Here is a 23,340-nt window from a genome sequence, read left to right on the forward strand (position 1 = left end):
ATCAGCATCCCCTATTTGCAGCAAAACTATCAACCAATTATCAGAACAAATTCTGGTAGTTCACCAAACCCAAAGTAAACCACACTTGAACCTTCCGAAAAAAGGTTTGTGATAGTCGGCTTTTAGTCGAAATGCTTGTACAAACATTTCTCTTTTCCTTTGCCAATTTCAAATAATCGATTTGATATTTTGTATAGAAATAAAATTTTGACAAAATTTTGTATAGAAATAAAATTTTGACAAAATTTTCTATAGAAATAAAATTTTGACAAAATTTTCTATAGAAATAAAATTTTGACAAAATTTTCTATAGAAATAAAATTTTGACAACATTTTGTATAGAAATAAAATTTTGACAAAATTCTTTATAGAAATAAAATTTTGACAAAATTTTCCATAGAAATAAAATTTTGACAAAATTTTATATAGAAATAAAATTTTGGGGAAATTTTTGCAAAATTATATTTTGCAAAAAACTTAGTTTTAGAAACTATATTATATTCTCTAAAATTTAAGCATCACACAGATTACTAGTCCTCTTAATCAACTCTGTTAGTCTAACTAACTTAAATACAAACTAGCAAAACTTTTTTCAAATATCATGCAAATGACATACACATGTTCTTTATTAAACTTCTGATTATTAAATTCTAAGATTTTCACAAAATCGATAGGCAATATCGTAAATCCCATTTATAAATGACTTTAATTTAACTATTTCTGTTGTTGTTCTTCTTCTCTTTATTTCCATTACAGAGTCTAGAGGAACGTGAATGGCTATCGTCCCAATTTGAACAACTTCACACGGCTCAATACCAGCAGAATCTTAGCAACGAAAATCGCAAACAGATTGCCGAGTTGCTAATTAAGTCACAGGCCTGGGATAATTTTATGGCAACGAAGTTTCCAACTGTCAAGCGATATGGTGGCGAGGGTGCGGAAAGTTTATTGGCATTCTTTTGGCAATTACTGCGTAGTAGTGCACAAGGTAATTTTCCTTCCTGTCTTCCTTTTCCCGAAATTCCTTTTCATTGGCCTTCATTATTTTTATTTTATTTGTTTTTTTTTTTTGGTTTCTTGTATTATATTCCATTGGTAAATGGCAAAACAGCTTGAGTAGCACCTCATAATTTTTGGTTTTATTTTGTGCTTATTTCCATCACTTCAACGGAGTAATTCAATGGCAGGCAATGTTTATGGATAGCAAACGACAATCCAAACCAAAGAAAAGTGAAAGTAGGAAATTACCCTTACACATCACATAAGTTAGGGTTAGGAACCCAAACTTCTTAGCATTCATTTGTTTTATCCGTTTCGTATCTTTACTTCATTCGCTGTCGTTAGACAGTGGGCCAAGAGGAGTTGCAAGCTCCTCAAAATATGTCGCATTCTATATTGAAGCTTTTCAGTAATAAGTTAAAAATTGAAAAAACGTACGAGCAAGATTTCGAAACACAAAACCAGGAGAGCGGCGATAGTCTACCAAATGCTCGAGAAGTGAAAGTGATTGTTCGACCACCATGTATTTATGAATCAAATTTTACTTCCAAATACTCAAATAATAAAATTGGATGATAAATCAATATGGAGGCGAATCATCTTCATCACTATATTTTTGTGGGATATACTGTCCAAAACAGTGAACATGTTACATGTTCACTGTTAAAAAGAAACATTTTGCTCTTGAAACATGTTTGAGTTGCTCATATTATCTATAGAAATAAAATACTGACAAAATTATCTATAGAAATAAAATTTTGACAAAATTTTCTATAGAAATTAAATGTTGACAATATTTTCTATAGAAATAAAATTTTGAAACATTTTCTATAGAAATAAAATTTTGACAAAATTTTCTAAAGAGATAAAATTTTAACAAACTTTTCTAAAGAAATAAAATTTTAACAAAATTTTCTAAAGACATAAAAATTTGACAAAATTTTATATAGAAATAAAATTTTAACAAAATTTTCTATAGAAATAAAATTTTGACAAAATTTTATATAGAAAAAATTTTAATAAACATTTCTATAGAAATAAAATTTTGAGAAAATTTTCTATAGAAATAAAATTTTGACAAAATTTCCTATAGAAATAAAATTTTGACAAAATTTTCCATCGAAATGAAATTTTAACAAAATTTTCTATAGAAATAAAATTTTGACAAAATTTTCCATCGAAATGAAATTTTGACAAAATTTTCTATAGAAATAAAATTTTGACAAAATTTTCAATCGAAACAAAATTTTGACAAAATTTTCTAACAAAATAAAATATTCACAAAATTTTCTAACGAAATAAAATTTTGACAAAATTTTCTATAGAAATACTATTTTGACAAAATTTTCTATAGAAATTAAATTTTGACAAATTTTTCTATAGATATAAAATGTTGACAAAATTTTCTATAGATGTAAAATATTGCAAAATAAAATTTTTTGGTAAAATTTTCTCAAAATGTTGGTACATTATTTGCTATAGAAATAAAATTTTGACAAAATTTTCTAAAGACATAAAATTTTGACAAAATTTTATATAGAAATAAAATTTTGACAAAATTTTATATAGAAATAAAATTTTGACAAAATTTTATATAGAAAAAAAAATTTAATAAAAATTTCTATTGAAATAAAATTTTGACAAAATTTTATATAGAAATAAAATTTTGACAAAATTTCCTGTAGAAATAAAATTTTGACAAAATTTTTCATCGAAATAAAATTTTAACAAAATTTTCTATAGAAATAAAATTTTGACAAAATTTTCTAACGAATTAAAATTTTGACAAAATTTTTAATCGAAATAAAATTTTGACAAAATTTGCTAACGAAATAATATATTGACAAAATTTTCTAACGAAATAAAATTTTGACAAAATTTTCTATAGAAATACAATTTTGACAAAATTTTCTATAGAAATTGAATTTTGACAAAATTTTCTATAGATGTAAAATATTGCAAAATAAAATTTTTTGCTTTGGTAATTTTTTGCTAAAATTTTCTCAAAATGTTGGTACATTATTTATTTAATATAGAAATGAAATATTGACAAAATTTTCAATAGAAATAAAATATTGACAAAATTTTCTATAAAAATAAAATTATGAAAAAACTTTAAATAGAAATAAAATTTTGGCAAAATTTTCTAAAGAAATAAAATGTTGACAAAATTTTCTATAGAAATAAAATTTTGACAAAAATTTTCTATAGTAATAAAATTTTGACAAAAAATTTCTATAGAAATAAAATTTTGTATAGAAGTAAAATTTTGCAAAATAAGATTGTTTTGTTTGGGAGTTTTTTGGTAGAATTTTATCAAAATTGCCAGATAATCTTTGGCTCGCTTGGCAACAGCGGGGCTTGCTACGATGTTGCTTATTCCTGTTCCAATGTCCATGGTGTGCGGCCGAAATACCATATTTATCTGGGCTTCAATACTGTCTTCAGGAAATTTTGACGATAATATTTGGCATTTATTTTTACCCCACGGAATTCGATCGGGTGGCGACCATCGGCCATAACTCGTATAGTGGCCCACCCTTATCATCGACGGCTCTTGAGTTCTGGCTTAAATTTTCGGCTGACATCTTTGCTAATAAGCCTGATCATTTTGTTTGTAGCTAGTCCCTAACTGTTGATCCAGCCTCATTTTCGATAAAAAAAAAAAAACCAAATGACCCCGTTGAACAGTCATACGAGGAGAATTGAGGGCTCTCAATAATAATTTGGATTTCAGAGGTGACCATTTTGCTTGCTAACGTAGTCTCCTAGGTAGAAATGGGCCTCATCCGTCTAGTTGAATTTTCGACGTTCACAATTTTTTGTGGTAATTTCGAGTAATTTCAGTGCGAACATAAAGCGTGAACCGTTTATTTTAGTAATGGCGTAAGGTCTACTTGCCAAATGTCAACGATTAAAAATTTCAAAAGTATCACCCGGTGATTCCAAATAACACCTCATTTTGGAAAATCCTTCATGATCGGAATCGTTGTGTTTTCAAACTCAAATTAATAACGAAAACTCATGCTTTAGTCTTAAGGTTTAGACTTTGAGTTTTTTTAATGTCATCTCTCCTCCAGTATTTATGGAACAACAACTTCTTCCCACTGTATATTCATTTCACAATAGCCAGTGGAATCAGATGTCTTATACAAATTTAATGAAGATAAATGATGAAAAAACAGCAGAAAAATGTTTTTTTCCTAAAGGCGCCAACAAAAACTTGGAATATGTAAAGAAAGGGGAAAACTCTTACTGATTAAATTTTGTTTTTGTAGTGAAAAAATTCCTTTTTTCTGTTTTATGTAACTCTTTCAAGGCCATACAAATCATCCTTTATCATTTCCTTTGGGTTTTTTTTCATTTTTAATTTTACAATCACTGGAAATATCTTCCGTTTGTAAGATTATTTGTTGCTTTATATAAAAGAAAATCCAAAAAAAAGGTGGGGTTTAGTGTTAGTTCCTAGAATTTTGAGGAGAATTCATTTTTTTGTGCTGTCCATAATTGAATAAGTGGCCTTAACACTTGCGACGAATATTTAGTTCCATTATTTCATCATCATCATCATTACGTACGTACACTGCCCCCAATAAGGTTAACATAAAGAAGCATCTTGCCTCAAAGTCTTTCATTAATATTCATTTAATGGGAAATTTTAATCATTTTCTGCATATTAAAGTGTTGATTTTATGGCACAATTTCTTGTCTGATTTTATTACCACCATACTAGCTAGAGCAAGTGCCCGTGCTGCTTATTCCTACATTAAATCAGTGAAATGGCAGTTTGAGTTTATATAAATTGACTGTTTTTCTTCCTGGTATCATATCGGATTATTGAAGTTAGATTAAATTTCCGAAAGACAAGCACAAAGTTTTGGTGAAAGTAGATAAGATGTGAAAAATAAATAAACCAACTTGTGGTTGGATGATTTAATTGATATTTATTACTCTCATGCTGTAATATTCGTAAAGGTCAAATTTCCTTTTTTTATAAAGAACAAGTAAGAAAAGCCTAAAGTCGGGCGGTACCGACTATATTATACCCTTCACCACTATGTAGACCAAAATTAGTGTTACCATCTCAAATCCTTCAAATTTGCTGGGAGCTATATCAAGGTTTGCATATCCAGATACAAATATTTATAATGGACACAATTTTTTGTACTTATACAAAATCTCTAGAATTAAAATTTAAATCAGCTAACGCCCTGGAATGAACCACAATGTTATTAAAAAATATGGGAAATATGAAGCGAGAGAAATTTTAATGCAATTGTACAAAAAAAACATTTATGATATATCAGGCGATACATATGTATTCGATATATAGAACAATTTGAGTAATATTGCTACTCAGCAATGGCGATTTTACAAGGATATTGGTTAGATCTCGCCAAGATATGTAGTCAAATATGGGTTGTGATATATTATTTGGTCAAGTCGGACGACTTGGAGCCTTATTTAAAACTCAACCGTACTGTAGAAAGTCTGGCATTACAGTGTGTAGGATCCCAGTAAAAAATGGAGCACTATTTCAGCAGGATTGTAAGGGAGAGAGGCAGTACCAACTGCTTGCAAAACAACCGAATCAGCGCTGATTTTTGTGGGCGATGTCCCGATTTATAGCAGCTTCAACATAGCGCTGATATAATTGCTCATTTCAATAACAATATTTCTCAGAAGTGAGCAATGTTGTTATTGGTATGAAGGAAAACAGCACTACCTTTCGCGCATCTATATTGCATGAATTGGTTGCAATAACGTAAACGAATGATCATAAACTTGTTTGATTACTCGTTTACGTTATTGGCGCCGATACATGCAGTATGGCTGCACTGCCTACTTCGTTGTATACCAAAAAGCGCAACTAAATTTTACTGCTGAAATATTTGTATGCTGGGATATGACTAAGATATGGGGAAATCATCACAGAAATTTGTGTAAAGTTTTGAATTTTGGCCATATTTGTATAAACCGGAAGAACGAATATATGGAGGCTTTATCTAAATCTGAACCAAATTAGATCAAACTTGACACACTTGATTATCATATTAAATATATTCTCTGTGGAAACTATCCAGTCAATTGGAGGAACATCCCATTGAAAATGGGTCTAAAATATGAAACAGTCTATCATATTTCTCCAACTCTGGTGTACATATATATGGGAGCTATATATTATCTGAACCGATTTTGACTAAATTTGACATGCAAAGTTAGAATAATAAATTTGCTATCTTTGCAAAATTTCACGTAAATGGGAGTATAACTTTGGCCCCCGTTCTCATATGAGTGTAAATCGGGCGAAAGATATATATGGGAGCTATATCTAAATCTGACCCGATTTTCAAATGGCACACATAACGATACCATTAAACGTACCCTTTGTGCAAAATTTGAAACAAATCAAGGCAAAACAATGGCTTTTGAGGTCATGTAAGTACAAATCGGACGAAAAATATATATGGAAGCTATATCTAAATCTGAACCGATTTCAATCAAATTTAACAAGCATTGGTAGAATGTCAATTCTACTCTCTGTGCAAAACTTCACGAAAATTGGTAGTAAACTTTGGCCTCTGTCGTCATATGAGTCTAAATCGGACGATAGATATATATGGGAGCTATATGTAAATCTGAACCGATGATATTTTGCAAATTTTTCGAGACTCACAAAATATTTGGATGTACGAAATTTGAAGAACATCGGTTGATAGACACTCCAATTATGCCCAGATCGGATATAAATATACCCAGCAAAAAATATTTCAGCAGTAAGAGTTTAGTTGCGCTTTTTGGTATATAATAAAATTGGCAGTGCCTCCACACTGCATGAATCGGTAGCAATAACGTAAACGTGTAATCAAACTGGTTTATGATCATTCGTTTACGTTATTGCAACCAATTCATGCAGTATAGATACATGAAAGGTAGTGCTGTTTTGCTTCACGCCAACAATGCTATACTCAAGATTTTATATCACTTCTGAGCAATATCTCTATTAAAATGAGCAATTACATCAGCACTATGTAGAAGCTGCTCTAAATCGGGACATCGCACATAAAAATCAGCGATGATTCGGTTGTTTTGTAAGCAGTTGGTACTGCCTCTCTCCCTTACAATCCTGCTGAAATAGTGCTCCATTTTTTGCTGGGTATGTGGCAGCTATATCTAAATCTGAACCGATTTTTTTTCAAAATCAATAGCGATTGTCTTTGAGCCAAAGCAAAACTCTGTGCCAAATTTGAGGACGAACGGATTTAAACTGCGAGCTGTACTTTGCACACAAAATTACATCATCAATTTTTTCCACGTTTTTTTTTCTTTCTATAGAAATAAAATCTTGACAACATTTTCTATAGAAATAAAATTTTGACCAAATTTTCTATAGAAATAATATTTTGACAAAATTTTCTATAGAAATAAAATGTTGACAAAATTTTTTATGGAAATAAAATTTTAACAAAATTTTCAATAGAAATAACATTATGACAAAATTTTCTATAGAAATAACATTATGACAAAATTTTCTATAGAAATAAAATTTTGACAAATTTAAAATTTTCTACAGACGATTTTTTTGTTTGGTAGTTTTTTGGTAGAATTTTCTCAAAATTTTGGTAGATTATTTGTGGCTCGAGTAGCAATCGTGCTCAGTGACCGGCCCTGAGCAATATTGCCAAAGACACAATATGTATATCTCGTCTCCTTCTGCGCTACCTTGTTACACAGTGTAGCGCAGGGTATAAAATGGAATGTTTGATTTTGAAAAGTCGACTTTTCCAGCTTAGGATTTATCAAAAAAATTAGAAAAACCAACTTTTCGAGTTTCCGACTTATTCAAATTTTAGAAAATTCGACTACTCGAATTTTTAAAACTTTTGAGTTGTTTTAAATCAAAACACAATTTAGCCTTGAGTAATTATTGGGAAATACTTTCCAAATAATTATTAATAAATTATCGCTTTTAACATAATTATTAAAATAAATCATTTCATCTACGCATACTCTAAAAGTTAACATAAAAAATATTTGCAATCATATTCCGTTTTTTCTACAAAAAAAAAAAAACGATTTTTTGACTTTTTTGATAGAAGACGACTTTCAAAATTATAAAAAGTCGTCTAGTCAAATTTCAAGATTACAAAAAGACGACCTCTTCTTATTGTGTCAAAAAAGTCGAAAAATGGATTTGTTACATTTTTATTCTTACACTTGGCAACGTTTGGCCATATAAAAAGGAAATAACTTTCATATCTCTTCACCCATCCATTGCAGATGATCTCAAAAATATTGTCGTTGCAATGCCTCATCGTGGCCGCACATCATTGCAAACAGTTCTCCTGAATATGAGGCCAGCAAAAGTTTTTCACAAACTCAGTGGCGAATCGGAATTTCCAGATGGCTGCCTAGCTATGTCAGATGTAGTAAGTCATTTTCGTAAGTATCGGCATCGAGTTGAGTTCAAACAGTTGTAGTTGTACAATGTCCTTGACAACAAGGCAGGCGACAGAAAACAAAACCCTTTACCCGAATTTGATTTATTGAGCAAAGTTATTGTCGTTGCGATTCGAATATGAATAATTAGGATAATTTGTAGTTTTTGTTGGTTTTTTGGAAATTTCACAGATATATCAGATGACATTAAGGTGGAGGATAAAACCATACGTTTTAGTATGGTAAGGAATCCCTCACATTTAGAGGTAAGTCTTTATAATATTGAAGAGAAAAATTCTTCATCCCTTACTTCATCTCCTTCCATAGGCTGCCAATCCTGTGGCCATGGGCAAGACACGTTCAAAACAACAAACTCTCAAGGATGGAGCCTTCAGTGATGACCCTAATAAGGAATTTGCTTCAACTGTCCTCAATGTCATATTACATGGTGATGCTGCCTTTGCTGGTCAGGGTGTTAATCAGGAATGCTTGAATATGGCTTATGTTCCACATTTTGAAGTTGGTGGAAGCATCCATATGATTGTTAATAATCAAGTGGGTTTCACCACCCCCGGCGAAAGAGGTCGTTCCACTAATTATACTTCGGATTTGGCCAAAACAATACAATCTCCAGTATTTCATGTTAATGGCGATGATCCAGAAATGGTTGCCCTTATCACTAAATTGGCATTTGATTATCAACGGAAATTCCGCAAAGATATTTTCATTGATTTGAATTGTTTCCGTCGTTGGGGTCATAATGAATTGGATGATCCTACCTTCACTAATCCTAAAGTCTATGATATTATTCATAATCGCAAGTGAGTATAGAGAATTAGTATGATTTAAGTTATTTAGAGATTTTATTTGAGTAAACCGACTTCCAAATTTTGGAAAGTTGTTATAAGCAAAGTGCAAAATACAAATCCAACATGTCTAAAGTTGAACGCGGTCGACTATATTATACTTTGTGCCACACGAGCCAAAAATAATCTACCAAAATTGTACCAACATTTGGAGAAAATTCCATCAAAAAACTACCACACAAAAAATCTTCTATATCAAATTTTGTCAAAATTGTATTTTTATAGAAATATGTTTCACAGTTTTATTCCTAAAAAATGTTCTCAAAATTTTATTTCTATAGTAAATTTTGCCAAATTTTATTTCTATAGAAAATTTTCTCAAAATTTTATTTATATAGAAAACTAGCGTAACCCGGCCCGCTTCGCTGCGCCTTCCTAAGCATATTTGGAGGAATATTTTGCGTTAACGTAGTCAACTATATTCTTCGTGTTGAAAACAAATTCGAAAAGATATGAATTCTTTTAAACAAATCGGACTACTTGATTTTTCGTTTATAGGTACAAATACGGCGGGAGAGGGTGTACCTTCTTCTATATTTCTTGTGAATTTTAAGTGTGGTTTGTCAAGGAAAGGTATCCTTCTCCTCAACATATCTGAAAATTAGGCACTATATTATAATAACATACAAAGAATTACTCTTTCCCATCCAATAAATCGGAAAAAGCAAAATTAGTAAAAAATTTTACCACATTAACATTTGCCAAAATGTTGGAAAATGATGCACCCTCTACGTTGGCTGCCAATTTCATGTAAATTTAAGTTCTTTACTAAAAAGAAGTCTGGCAGAAGCCTGTGCAAAAATCATAAAATTATGTACCGAGTTCCCATTTACGGACAACCTTCTACTTTCAATTTAAGAAAAAAAAAGGACAAAAGGGAACCCTCCCCCCACCTTCGCTCCACTCCGACCTTATATCGGTCTATCACGTACCCTATATTAATTTCGCAACTACTCAATGGTCCCTATAAATTCTATCGAAGTAAATCGACAAAGTTTATTGAAATTTCCCCTTCCCCAACCAGATATCGAAAAATTATATACTAATTTAAAAGTCATGTATAAATTTAATCACCTCCTCCCACGTTCCCTGTAAATTTCAAGTAGATCGGAGATGTTTACATTTTGCTCTATTGTTTTAAAGGGACGTCACTTTCCCCGATACAATATCGACAAACACCGTAGTGAATAGCACCCCTAACCTTCCCTGAAAGTTCTTGAGACTTTCCTTCAAGTGTGGGGCAAGGAAGGTTGCCTCTTCGTTCATAACCTTCCCCCACTGCCTATGTAAATTTCAAGAAAACTTTCTCTCCTTAGTCGCCTTTCTCTTCCCTTTGGAACTTTCGGCGGATCTAGTGTTCGATGATCTTAAGCGCTGTGATAAAAGACGCGTAGCTTGATCTTCTACAGATTCTGAATTTATACGATTTGAAAATCGTACTTGTTCTGATTGCACTCGGGCATCATGTTGTTGTGTCTCTGATTGTCGCGATGCAGCAGTTCTTATCAGTTGGAAGCGTAATCGTTCATCCCATTGTTGTTGCGTCTCCGATTCTCTTAATGAAAGAGTTCTGACCAATTGCGATTGGAGTCGTGTATCGCGTTGTTCTTGCGTTTCAGATTGTCTCAATGCAATAGTTCTTACCATTTGCGATTGGAGCCGAATATCGCGCTGATTCTGAGTTTCTATTTCTCGAGAAGCTAACGTCCGTATTCGTTGTGCTTGGATTCTGCGGCGACTTTCTTCAGATTTCTCTAATGTACGCAATGTGCTTGATCGAAATCTTTGTGACAGGATTCGAATTTCATGCTGTTGGTTTGTCTCTGCTTGTCTAGAAGTTGTTGCTCTCTTTCTATTTTCTTCTAAACGCAACTCACGCTCTTCTTGCGACTCTTTATTCCTTCTTTGTTTTAGTTTCTGCGATTTTATAGAAAGTTTCGTAAGAGTTGCCTTCTTCTTCATTGGCATGATTTAAAAATTTATTACAGGAGTTACAGAGTTGTTACAGAGTTGTGAATGCAAATGGTAATAATCGAAGGTAATTATTGCTACACACTGATTTCACACTGACTACTTTATCGGTAATAGTTATGAAAGGTAAAATAACAAAGCCACAATTTAATAGTTTTTTTTAATATCAAAAGATACGCGTGTCCGCACTATTTCGTTTTTAAAAAGCAGGTAGAACAGTTTCCTAAAAACATTTTGCACGACTACTGTGTAAATTTCAATAAAACCCGAGAAGAGTAGTACTGTACACTGTATTTTACTGTACTGTATTTAAAAAAAGTAGAGTAAAGGGGAGAGACCCCTCCACGACTAAATTTCGAAAAATAAATTAGCGGCTCCTTTTTCAGGATGGTAGGGGTTACCATCCTGAAAAATTTTAAGTTAATCGGAGAAGTTATGTCCAATTTTCAAAAAAATCGGGCAAGGGGGAGGTACCCCTCCCAGACCAGATACCAAAAAATGAGGTACCCTATTTTCACCGCATGGTCACTCTCTACATTCTTGAAAAGTTCAAGTAAATCTGCTTGACCGTTTCCGACTTCAAGCAAATCCGAAACTTGAAAAAGGATCGGCAAGGGGGAGGTACGCCTCCGGCAACGGGTCCCTTCCCTGATTCAATTTCAGAAAATGAAGTTGCGGATCTTTGTCCCATAGTCACCCCCAACTTTCACTGAAAATTTTAAGCAAATCGAAGAACGTAAGTCAAATTAACAAAAAGTCGGGCAAGGGGGAGGTACCTCTCCACGACCGGATATAACAAAAGGGAGTACCTTTTTCTACCAAATGATCATATTTTACCTTCGGTTCAACCGTTTGCGAGTTCAAGCAAATCTGAAAACGTAAGTCCAATTCTAAAAAAATCGAGCAAGGGGGTGGTACCCCCACCCCCCCGGGCCAGAAATATAAAAATGATTTACCCTATTCCTACTACATGATCATCCTTTACCTTCTCTTAAAATTTCAAATAAGTCGGTTCAGCCGTTTCCGATTTCAAGCAAATCGGAAAATTTGAGCTCTATTTTCAAAAAGTCGCTTAAGGGGGAGGTACCCCCTCCCGACCAAATTTCGAAAAAAAATTTGCGAATCTTTGTCTAGGGATCACCCCCTACTATCCCAGAAAATTTCGTGCAAATCGGTCAACTTTGGTCTATTTTTCAAAAAGTCGGACAAAGGGGAGGTTCCTCTCCGCGACCATATGTCAAAAAATGAGGTACCCTATTTTCAGCACATGAGTGCCCCCCACGATCTCTGAAAGTTTCAAGTAAATCGGTTCAGCCGTTTTCGCGCCAACCCGGAACATACAAATAAACAAACAAACAAATAAACAAACATAATTTGAATTTTATATATATAGATTTTTTTAACATTTTATTTCTATACACAATTTTTTCAACATTTTATTTCTATAGAAAAATTTTTCAAAATTTTATTTCTATAGAAAAATTTGTCAACATTTTATTTCTATAGACAATTTTTTCAACATTTTATTTCTATTGAAAATTTTGTCAACATTTTATTGCCATAGAAAAATTTGTCAAAGTTTTATTTCTATAGAAAGTTTTGTCAACATTTAATTTCTATAGAAAATTTTGTCAAAACTTTATTTCTATAGAAAATTTGGTCAAAATTGTATTTCTATAGGAAAATTTCTTCAACATTTTATTTCTATAGAAAATTTTGTCAACATTTTATTTCTATAGAAAACTTTGTCAACATTTTATTTCTATAGAAACTTTTGTCAAAATTTTATTTCTATAGAAAGTTTTGCCCAATTTTATTTCTATAGAAAAAATTGTCAAAGTTTTAATTCAATTTTTTTGTCAAAATTTTATTTCTATAGAAAATTTTGTCAAATTTTATTTCCATAGAACATTTTGTCAAAATTTTATTTCTATAGAAAAATTTCTTCAACATTTTATTTCTATAGAAAATTTTGTCAACATTTTATTTCTATAGAAAACTTTGTCAAAATTTTATTTCTATAAAAACTTTTGTCAAAATTTTATTTCTATAGAAAATTTTGTCAAAATTTTATTTCTATAGAAAGTTTTGTCAACATTTTATTTCTATAGAAAATTTTGTCAAAATTTTATTTCTATAGAAAATTTTGTCAAGTTTGTATTTCTATATAACATTTTGTCAAAATTTTATTTATATAGAACACTTTGTCAAAATTTTATTTCTATAGAAACTTTTGTCAAAATTTTATTTCTATAGAAAATTTTGTCAAAATTTTATTTCTATAGAAAGTTTTACCCAATTTTATTTTTATAGAAAAAATTTTATTTCTATAGAAAATTTTGTCAACATTTTATTTCTATAGAAAACTTTGTCAAAATTGTATTTCTATAGAACATTTTGTCAAAATTATATTTATATAGAACACTTTGTCAAAATTTTATTTCTATAGAAAATTTTGTCACAGTTTTATTTATATAGAACATTTTGTAAAAATTTTATTTATATAGAATATTTTGTCAAAATTTTATTTATAAAGAAAATTTTGTCAAAATGTTATTTATATAGTAAATTTTGTCAAAAGTTTATTTCTACAGAAAATTTGGCAAAATTTTATTTCTTCAGAAAATTTTGTCAAAATTTTAATTTTCCAATTAATTTTCTATAGAAAATTTTGTCAAAATTTTATTTCTACAGAGAATTTTGCCAAAATTTTATTTCCACAGAAAATTTTGTACAAATTTTATTTCTGTAGAAAATGTTGTCAAATTTTTATTTCTATAGAAAATTTTGTTAAAATGTTATTTCTATAAAAAATTTTGTGAAAATTTTATTTCTATAAAAAATTTTGTGAAAATTGTATTACTATTAAAAATTTGTGAAATGCCTCTTGGTTGGAGAGGAATATTTTGCAAAAACTACCAAAACATCAAGAATTTTACCAATCTACCAAACAGTAAAAAATCGACCATTTTTGGTAGAATTGTACCAACTGTAGAATTCTTTGCCATATACAAAGCTTTATGTTTCCATATGCCATTTAAATCTGACACGATTTGTACAATTTTTTTTAGACTTCTAAAAAGTCTCTAGACTCCTTAGGAGGAGCATATTTCTAGTAAAAAATATGACAAATGTTTAAATCTAAAGCCATTTCGTGTAATTTCGCTACAATGCGTTTATGATTTATCGGTCGATATATATGTACTAGAATTTTGAAGGAAATTTGAGTCAGTTTTACAAGTTTTCGATTTAGCAGTGGCAATTTTACAAGGAAAATGTGACCATATTGGGCTAAATCAGAAGAACATATATTTTTTGAGCACATTTGAGCCAATTTGTTAATTGTACTCTCTGTGCAAAAATTCAAAGTCCGTGGTCATACGAATCTAATTCGAGCGGAAGGCGTAACATATACGAGTATGGGAGCAATATCTAAATCTGAATCGATTTCAATTAAAATTTGCGTCCATGGCTAGAATGTTAATTCTACTACCTGTCAATCGGAGTAAAACGATGACCTCTGTGGTCATATGAGTGTAAATCGGCCGAAAGGTATATATTGAAGCTATATCTAAATCTGAACTAATTTTGACCATATTTGGTATGCAAAGCTAAAAAGGAAATTATACTCTATGTTCAAAATTCCATGTAAATCCGAGTGTACACTTTGCGAAACTACCAATTGTACTTCTTGTTCAAAATTTAAAGCATTTCAGTGTAAAACTCTGGTTTCTGGGGCCATATGAGTGCATATCGTGGGAAAATATATATGGGAGCTATAACTAAATCTGAACCGGTTTTGACCATATTTGGCATACATAACTAAAATGGTAATTCTACTCTCTGTACAAAATTCCATATAAATCGGACGAAAACTTTTGCCTCCGTGGTCATATGAGTGTAAATCGAGCGAAAGACATACATGGGAGCTATATCTTTATCTGCACCGATTTAAACCAAATTTGGTACACTTTGCAACACTACGAATTGTACTCCTTGTGAAAAATTTAAAACAACTCAGGGTAAAACTCTGGTTTCTGGCGCCTTATAAGTGCATACCGGGCGAAAGATATATATGGAAGCTATATATAAATCTGAACCAAAATTAGTAGAGTTTTCTTCTGATCCAAAACACATACGAGTACTTGTGCCAAATTTGAAGTCGACTGAGTTAAAAATGCAACCCAGACTTTGATCACAAAAAATTGTTTACAGATGGGCCCTTCCTGCCCATTATTGCCAAAGACACCATGTACCTACATCGTCTCCTTCTGGGTAATGCAAACATATGCACTAACTTATAATACGCTGCACTGAAAAAAGCATGCCCGAAAAGATTTTGTATTTACACTAAAGGTTTTGGTATTGATTCCTAGCCAAAGAAGCGGAGAATTGAAGTAAGGGTTGTTTTAAAACACAATTCTCTGTTAAATTTGAGTTTTGTGTGTTTGATTGTAGGAAACAAATTATAATTTGATGTTTTTTCTCAATTTTTGTTTTTTTCATATACTATCAAAGGTCTTTAAACCGTCTTAACGAGAACTTAAAATTCTAAATTCAGACTCGATTTCAAGTAGAAATTTTGCAATGTTTCAAAAAAAGTTTTTTAAATAAAGTGTAGAAAAACATCTCCTATTTTTGGAAGCTATTTATCTTTGTATTCAAGACACAAAAAGTCAAGAAAAGACGATTTCATTATTTTTAAAAAAAATTTTTCAGAATTATTAAAGCCAAGATGAGCAACAAAATTTTCTTTCATGTGAAGATACCGATTTTTAAGTCGAATCACTTAACTATAAAGACATTCATTGAAATGTTGATTGAGTTTTTGCACACAAAAAAAAATCTGATCCAATCACGAAATTAATTGATCCAATTAATTTTTTAAATGAAATGTCATCAATCACAGAAATGATTGTATCAATTAAAAAATTAATTGAAAGTCAACTACAAAATAATTGATCCAATTAAAAAATTAATTGATACTATTATTTTTTATGATTGATTTTTGTTTCAATTAAAAAATTTGTTGAATCAATTAAATTTTTAATTGAATATTTTTATGGACTCAACTTTTGTGATTTTTTTTCTGTGTGTTAATGATGTCCGTCGGTTGGGTATAAAAAAATTTAAATTGAAACCCTGTGTTGTACATGGTGGCGTATGAATCTACTCGCACGTAAAAAGAAATCCGTATACGCTCCCATGTGTTTAATAAGCATTACATTTTCGATTAACCATTTTGTTGTCATATCATTTGTACTAGGTCTGTTCCCGATTTATATACTGAAAAATTAGCAAACGAATCAGTTTTAAGCCCTGAGGAAGCTACTAAAATAAGATCTGAATATATGGATCACTTAAACCAAGAACTATTGGCTGTACCTAAATATAAACCCGAGCCTTCTTATTTCCAAAAACAATGGCAACACATTACCACTGCCTCCAAAGATCATTTAACATATTGGGATACTGGTGTCGATTATGGACTACTCAACTATATTGGACAACAAAGTGTAAACTATCCTGAGGATTTTGTAAGTTGGAAAATCCAAAAACCAATTAATTTCAATGATTAACTAAAATGAAAATTGGAAATGAGTCCTGCTCCCTGCTCATATTTTTGTTTTTGTTTTGTATTCGAATAGAAAATTCATCCTCACCTGAAGAAGACTCATGTCGATGGCAGACGTAAAAAATTGAATGCTGGTGAAAAAATTGATTGGGCCACAGCAGAGGCTTTAGCCATTGGCAGTCTCATGTATCAGGGCTACAATGTACGCATTAGTGGCGAAGATGTGGGCCGTGGAACATTTTCACATCGTCATGTTATGCTGGTTGACCAGGATAATAATGAAATGTACATACCTTTGAACGACCTGAAAGAGGGCAATGGTGGTAAATTAGAAGTGGCCCATAGTATATTGTCCGAGGAGGCTGTTTTGGCATTTGAATATGGCATGGCCATTGACAATCCGGATAATCTAATTTTGTGGGAAGCACAATTTGGCGATTTTGCCAATGGGGCTCAAATCATCATTGACAACTTTATCATTTCGGGAGAAAGTGAGTATTTAGCAAGTGAAAATAATGAGAACACTGAAAGAACCGAATTTTATATGTACCCTTCGCCTCATTGTCAATATCTCTTAAGAATCTAATTTTTATATAATACCAACCAAATTTTCTATTCCAGCTAAATGGATGGATTCTAATGGCTTGGTTATATTACTACCTCATGGCTATGATGGTGCTGCATCAGAGCATAGTTCCTGTCGTATTGAACGATTCCTACAACTCTGTGATTCCAAGGAATCTGAACCCGATAGTGATAATGTTAATGTCCAAGTGGTAAATCCCACAACACCAGCACAATATTTCCATGTATTAAGACGACAAATGATAAGAAACTATCGAAAACCTTTAATTGTCGTAGCTCCGAAAATTTTACTTCGTCTATCGGCTGCCACATCGAGCTTTAGAGATTTTGAAGCTGGTACACAATTTCTAAATATTATAGGGGATAACACCACCCATCCAGATAGCATTAAGAGGGTGATTTTATGCTCGGGCAAGCATTATTATGCCTTGGCTGATGAAAGACAAACAAAGAATTTACAGGATACAGCGATAATACGATTGGAATCATTATGTCCATTCCCAGCCTATGAATTGCAAAAGGAAATGCAAAAATATAAAAATGCCCAATGTAAGAGTAGAATTTCTTTGCTTACTTTTATTTTATTTTGTCATTTCTATTTTTAGCCTTTATCTGGGCTCAAGAAGAACATCGTAATATGGGTGCCTGGAGTTTTGTTAAACCACGTTTTGAAAATCTAATTGGAAAGGAGGTATGTACAATTATACTAGTTTGAGAACTTCATCATCATCATTCTTTGTGAAACGCAATATTAAGGACATTCAATTTTATACCCTGCACCACACTGTGGAACAGGATATTATAAGTTAGTACATATGTTTGCAACACACAGAAGGAGACGAGATAGACATATAGTGTCTTTGGCAATAATGCTCAGGGCGGTTTCCTGGGTCGATCTAGCCATGTCCGTCCGTCCGTCTGTCTGTGAACACATTTTTGTAATCAAAGTCTAGGTCGCAATTATAGTCCAATCCACTTCAAATTTGGCACAAGTATGTATTTTCGCTAAGAATAAAAAGAAAAAATTGAAAGAAATCGGTTCAGTGTTAAATATAGCTCCTATATATATCTTTCGTCCGATATCTAATAATATGGCCCCAGAAGCCAGAATTTCAAATTGATTTGCTTTAAATTTCGCACAAGGAGTGCAATTGATAGTTTTGTATAGTGTGCAGAATTTGGTTGAAATCGGTTCAGATTTAGATATAGCTTCCATATATATCTTTCACCCGTTATGAACTTATATGGTCTGGTGCCAGAGTTTTATCCTAATTTGCTTGAAATTTTGTACAAGGAGAACAATTAGTACTATAGTCAAGTATATCAAATTTAATTGAAATCGGTTAAGATTTACATATAGCTCCCATATATATCTTTCACCCTATATGGACTTATATGGCCCTAGAATTTGTGTGTTTAATTTTATTAAAATCGGTTCAGATTTAGACATAGCTCCCATATGTATCGCCCGATTTGGACTAATATAACCACAGAGGCCAAAGTTGTACTCTAATTTACTTGACACTTTGTACAGGGTGTAGAATTAACGTTGTCGATATACATGCTAATTTTGGTTGAAATCGCTTCAGATTTAGATATAGCTCCCATATATATACTTCGCCCGATTTACACTCATATAACCATAGAGGTCAAATTTGTAATCCGATTTAGGTGAAAGGGGGTAGAATTCACATAGTAACTATGCATATCAAATTTTATTGAAATCGGTTCAGATTTAGATATAACTTCCATATATATGTTTTTCTGATTTGAAAATTTGGCCACCTTTTTCTTGTCAAATCGCCAATGCTAAGTCCAAAACTTGTAAAAATGACTCCAATTTGCCTATACTTCTATACATATCTGTCGACCGATAAATCATAAAAACACTTTTGCAAAGTTGCCTCAAAAATGGTTCAGATTTCAATGTTTGCCATATTTATACCCTGCGCCACTCTGTGGAACAGGGTATTATAAGTTAGTGCATATGTTTGTAACACCCAGAAGGAGACGAGATAGACACATGGTGTCTTTGGCAATAATGCTCAGGGTGGATCCCTGAGTCGATATAACCATGTCCGTCCGTCCGTCCCTACGTCCGTCCGTCCGTCTGTCTGTGAACACATTTTTGTGATCAAAGTCTAGGTCGCAATTTAAGTCCAATCGCCTTCAAATTTGGCACATGATCCAAATTTGGGTCAGAATAGAACCCTATTGATTTTGGAAGAAATCGGTTCAGATTTAGATATAGCTCCTATATATATCTTTCGCCCGATATGCACTAATATGGACCCAGCAGCCAGAGTTTTAAACCGATTTGCTTGAAATTTTGTACAAACATAACACTTCATGGTATAGTCAAGTGTGCAAAATTTGATTGAAATCGGTTCAGATTTAGATATAGCTCCCATATATATCTTTCGCCCGATATGGACTAATATGGTCCTAAAAGCCACAGTTTTGGTCCAATTTGGTTGAAATTTTGCACAAGGAGTAGATTTAGCATTGTAGCTATGCGTGCTAAATTTGCTTGAAATCGATTCAGATTTAGATATAGCTCCCATATATATATTTCGCCCGATATGGACTAATATGGTTCTAATAGCCAGAGTTTTGGCACACTTTGGTTGAAATTTTGCACATGGAGTAGAATTAGCATTGTAGCTATGCGTGCCAAACTTGGTTGAAATCGGTTCAGATTTAGATATAGCTCCCATATATAGCTTTCGCCCGATTTACACTCATATGACCACAGAGGCCAATTTTTAACTCCGATTTAGTTGAAATTTTGCACAGGAAGTAGAATTAGCATTGTAGCTATGCGTGCCAAATTTGGTTGAAATCGGTTCAGATTTATATATAGCTCCCATATACATGTTTTTCTGATTTCGACAAAACTGGTCAAAATACCAACATTTTCCTTGTAAAAAAAGTTGTTAAAATGACTCTAATTTTCCTAAACTTCTAATACATATATATCGAGCGATAAATCATAAATAAAATTTTGCGAAGTTTCCTTAAAATTGCTTCAAATTTAAATGTTTTTCCATATTTTTTACTAACATTGTGTTCCACCCTAGTGCATTAGCCGACTTAAATTTTGAGTCTATAGATTTTGTAGAAGTCTATCAAATTCTGTCCAAATCGAGTGATATTTAAATGTATGTTGGGGGCTTTATATATAGCCCCCAACACATTTGACGGATGTGATATGGTATCGAAAATGTAGGTCTACAAAGTGGTGCAGGGTACAATATAGTCGGCCCCGCCCCACTTTAGACTTTCCTTACTTGTTTTTTACTAATATTGTGTTCCACTCCAGGATATTAGCCGACTTGAATTCTAAGTCTATAGATTCTGTAGAAGTCTAAAAAATTTTGTTCAGATCGAGTCAGATTTAAATGTATGTATATGAGAACAAAAACTTTTTATGCATCACCCAGCACATTTGACGGATCTGATATGGTATCGAAAATGTGGATCTAAAAAGTGGTGCAGGGTATAATAGAGTCGGCCACGTCCGACTTTAGACTTTCCTTACTTGTTTAGCATAAAGATATTTTACCAAATAAAAATTTTTGATATTTTCATAAAACGTAAGGTACTAGGATTGGGGTTTTCTTTTCCATTACACTGCTTCATAAAATTAACAAACAATTTTTTTAAGTGTGGCATAGGATGAGGGTATATTAACTCTGTCGTTCCGTTTGTAACACATCGAAATATTGGTCAAATTTTGGCTATATATTTTGGCTCGTGGTGAAATTCTGAGTCGATCTAGCTGTGTCCGTCCGTCTGTGGAAATCACGCTAACATTCGAACGAAACAAGTTATCGACTTGAAACTTGGCACAAGTAGTTCATATTGATGTAGATCGGATGGTATTGAAAATAGGCCATATCGGACCACATTTACGTATAGCCCCCATACAAACCGATCCCTAGATTTGGTTTGCGGATGCTCATCCGATGCTGTTGAAAATTGGTACGTGGTGTTAGTATATGCTCTCTAATATTCATGCTAAAATTGATCCATATAGGTCCATAATTATATATAGCCCCCATATAACCCCATCCCCAGATTTTGCTTGCGGATCGTGTAGAAGGAGCAAATTTCATCCGATCCTTTTGAAATTTGGTATGTAGTGTTAGCACACGCAAAGAAAAAAAAACGTTTGGAAAACGTGTACCGAAAACGTTTTTCTTTTGTTAGAGTTTTTTGAATTGCTTCGAAAATTTTAAACTTTTATCACCAAAAAAATTCGTTTGTTACAAAATTTTTATTTTGTCAATAAAAGAAGTTATTTTTGAAACAACAACACAGTCCATTTCGTTTATATCAAACACTGTTCTTTTCTGACTTTAGGTCTTTAATAAGACACACTGTACAGTTCAAAATTTAATATAGTAGTTACAATGTAATGTTGAACATTTTTTCGGAATCTTCCGAACCTATCTGGAATATATGTAAAAAAAATTTGGTCGAAGCAGGGATTGAACCCACGACCCTTGGCATGCAAGTCGGACGTGCAACCACTGCTCCACGGTGCCAAACTAAATGTTTGTTTCTGTTAAATAAACTTTGTTTATTCGGTTCTTGGGCGCCGCAAGCTATGCTATATAAATATAACTTATATGGATAATTATCTATTGATGACCATAACAGGTACATAGCTCAGTGGTTAGAGTGTTGGCTTACAAAGTGCATGGTCCGCGGTTCGATTCTCCGTCCAGGCGAAAGGTAAAAAAAATTTTAAAAATTTATAAAATCGTATAATTTCTTCTACATTGTTGGTATTACAGGAAAAGGTGTTAAGAACTAAAAAAACTCGTGGATGTGAGAAAGATGTGAGGGAAAATGCAATTAGCAAGAAAACAATTTTTTTGAGTTAGTCTTTATGAAATTGTTTTTACATCCTGGAAAAGAATAAACGTTTATCACAAAAAGTATATACTTTTCTTCCAAATACACTTCCTTACAGCGAAAAGCAAATGAGAAACGAACTTTGTTTGTCTAAAATTTCGTTTGGGAGGAAAGAATTATTTTTTTTGCGTGCATGTAGTCTCGAATATTCATGCTCAAATTGTTCAATATAGGTCCATAATTATATATAGCCCCCATACAAACCGATCCCCAGATTTGACCTCCGGAGCCTCTTGGAGGAGCAAATTTCGTCCGATACGGTTAAAATTTTGTAAGTTATATTAGTATATGGTCTCTAACAACCATGCAAAAATTAGTCCATATCGGTCCATAATTATATATAGCCATCATATAAACCGATCCCCAGAATTGACCTCGGTAGATTCTTTGAAGAGCAAATTTCTTCAAGGAGCATATTTCATCCGATCTAGATTCTTAATACAGTTACAATTAAAATTTCAATATTTTTATACCCAGCACCAAAGAATGGTGACGGGGGTATAATAAGTTTGTCATTCCGTTTGTAACACATCGAAATATCGATTTCCTACTATATAAAGTATATATATTCTTGATCAGGGAGAAATTCGAAAACGATATAAGCATGCCCGTCTGTCCGTCTGTCTATCTGATGTAATCACGCTACAGCCTTCAATAATGGCGCTATCGTCCTGAAATTTGGCACAGATTCGTCTTTTGCCTGCCAATTTGCCTGAAATTGGAAATCTAGAGGTATTTTAGGACCATCAAAAAGTATACCGAAAATGGTGCCTATCGGTCCATGTTTTGATATAGCCCCCACATAGACCGATCTCCCGATTTTACTTCTTGGGCTTCTAGAATCCGTAGTTTTTACCCAATTTGCCTGAAATTGGAAATCTAGAGGTATTCCAGGACCATAAAAAGTGTGCCGAATATATTGTGTATCGGTACAGTTTTTGATATAGCCACCTTATAGACCGGCCCTCCGATTTGGGTTCT

General features: G+C 32.3%; 1 protein-coding gene across 1 annotated transcript in view; it reads left to right on the forward strand.

The window, feature by feature from the left end:
• LOC142221989 (putative 2-oxoadipate dehydrogenase complex component E1 homolog) overlaps positions 1-23,340 on the forward strand; it is a 71,168-nt gene that overhangs the window by 43,199 nt on the left and 4,629 nt on the right. The window contains exons 4-11 of the mRNA XM_075291896.1: positions 757-988; positions 8,281-8,442; positions 8,632-8,705; positions 8,767-9,260; positions 16,543-16,813; positions 16,925-17,342; positions 17,473-17,985; positions 18,042-18,127. Of these exons, the coding sequence (XP_075148011.1) occupies positions 757-988; positions 8,281-8,442; positions 8,632-8,705; positions 8,767-9,260; positions 16,543-16,813; positions 16,925-17,342; positions 17,473-17,985; positions 18,042-18,127 (2,250 nt within the window). The remainder of the gene's footprint in view (positions 1-756; positions 989-8,280; positions 8,443-8,631; positions 8,706-8,766; positions 9,261-16,542; positions 16,814-16,924; positions 17,343-17,472; positions 17,986-18,041; positions 18,128-23,340) is intronic.

The sequence above is a fragment of the Haematobia irritans genome, chromosome 1, assembly GCF_050003625.1.
Source record: "Haematobia irritans isolate KBUSLIRL chromosome 1, ASM5000362v1, whole genome shotgun sequence".
Classification (NCBI taxonomy): Eukaryota; Metazoa; Arthropoda; class Insecta; order Diptera; family Muscidae; genus Haematobia; species Haematobia irritans.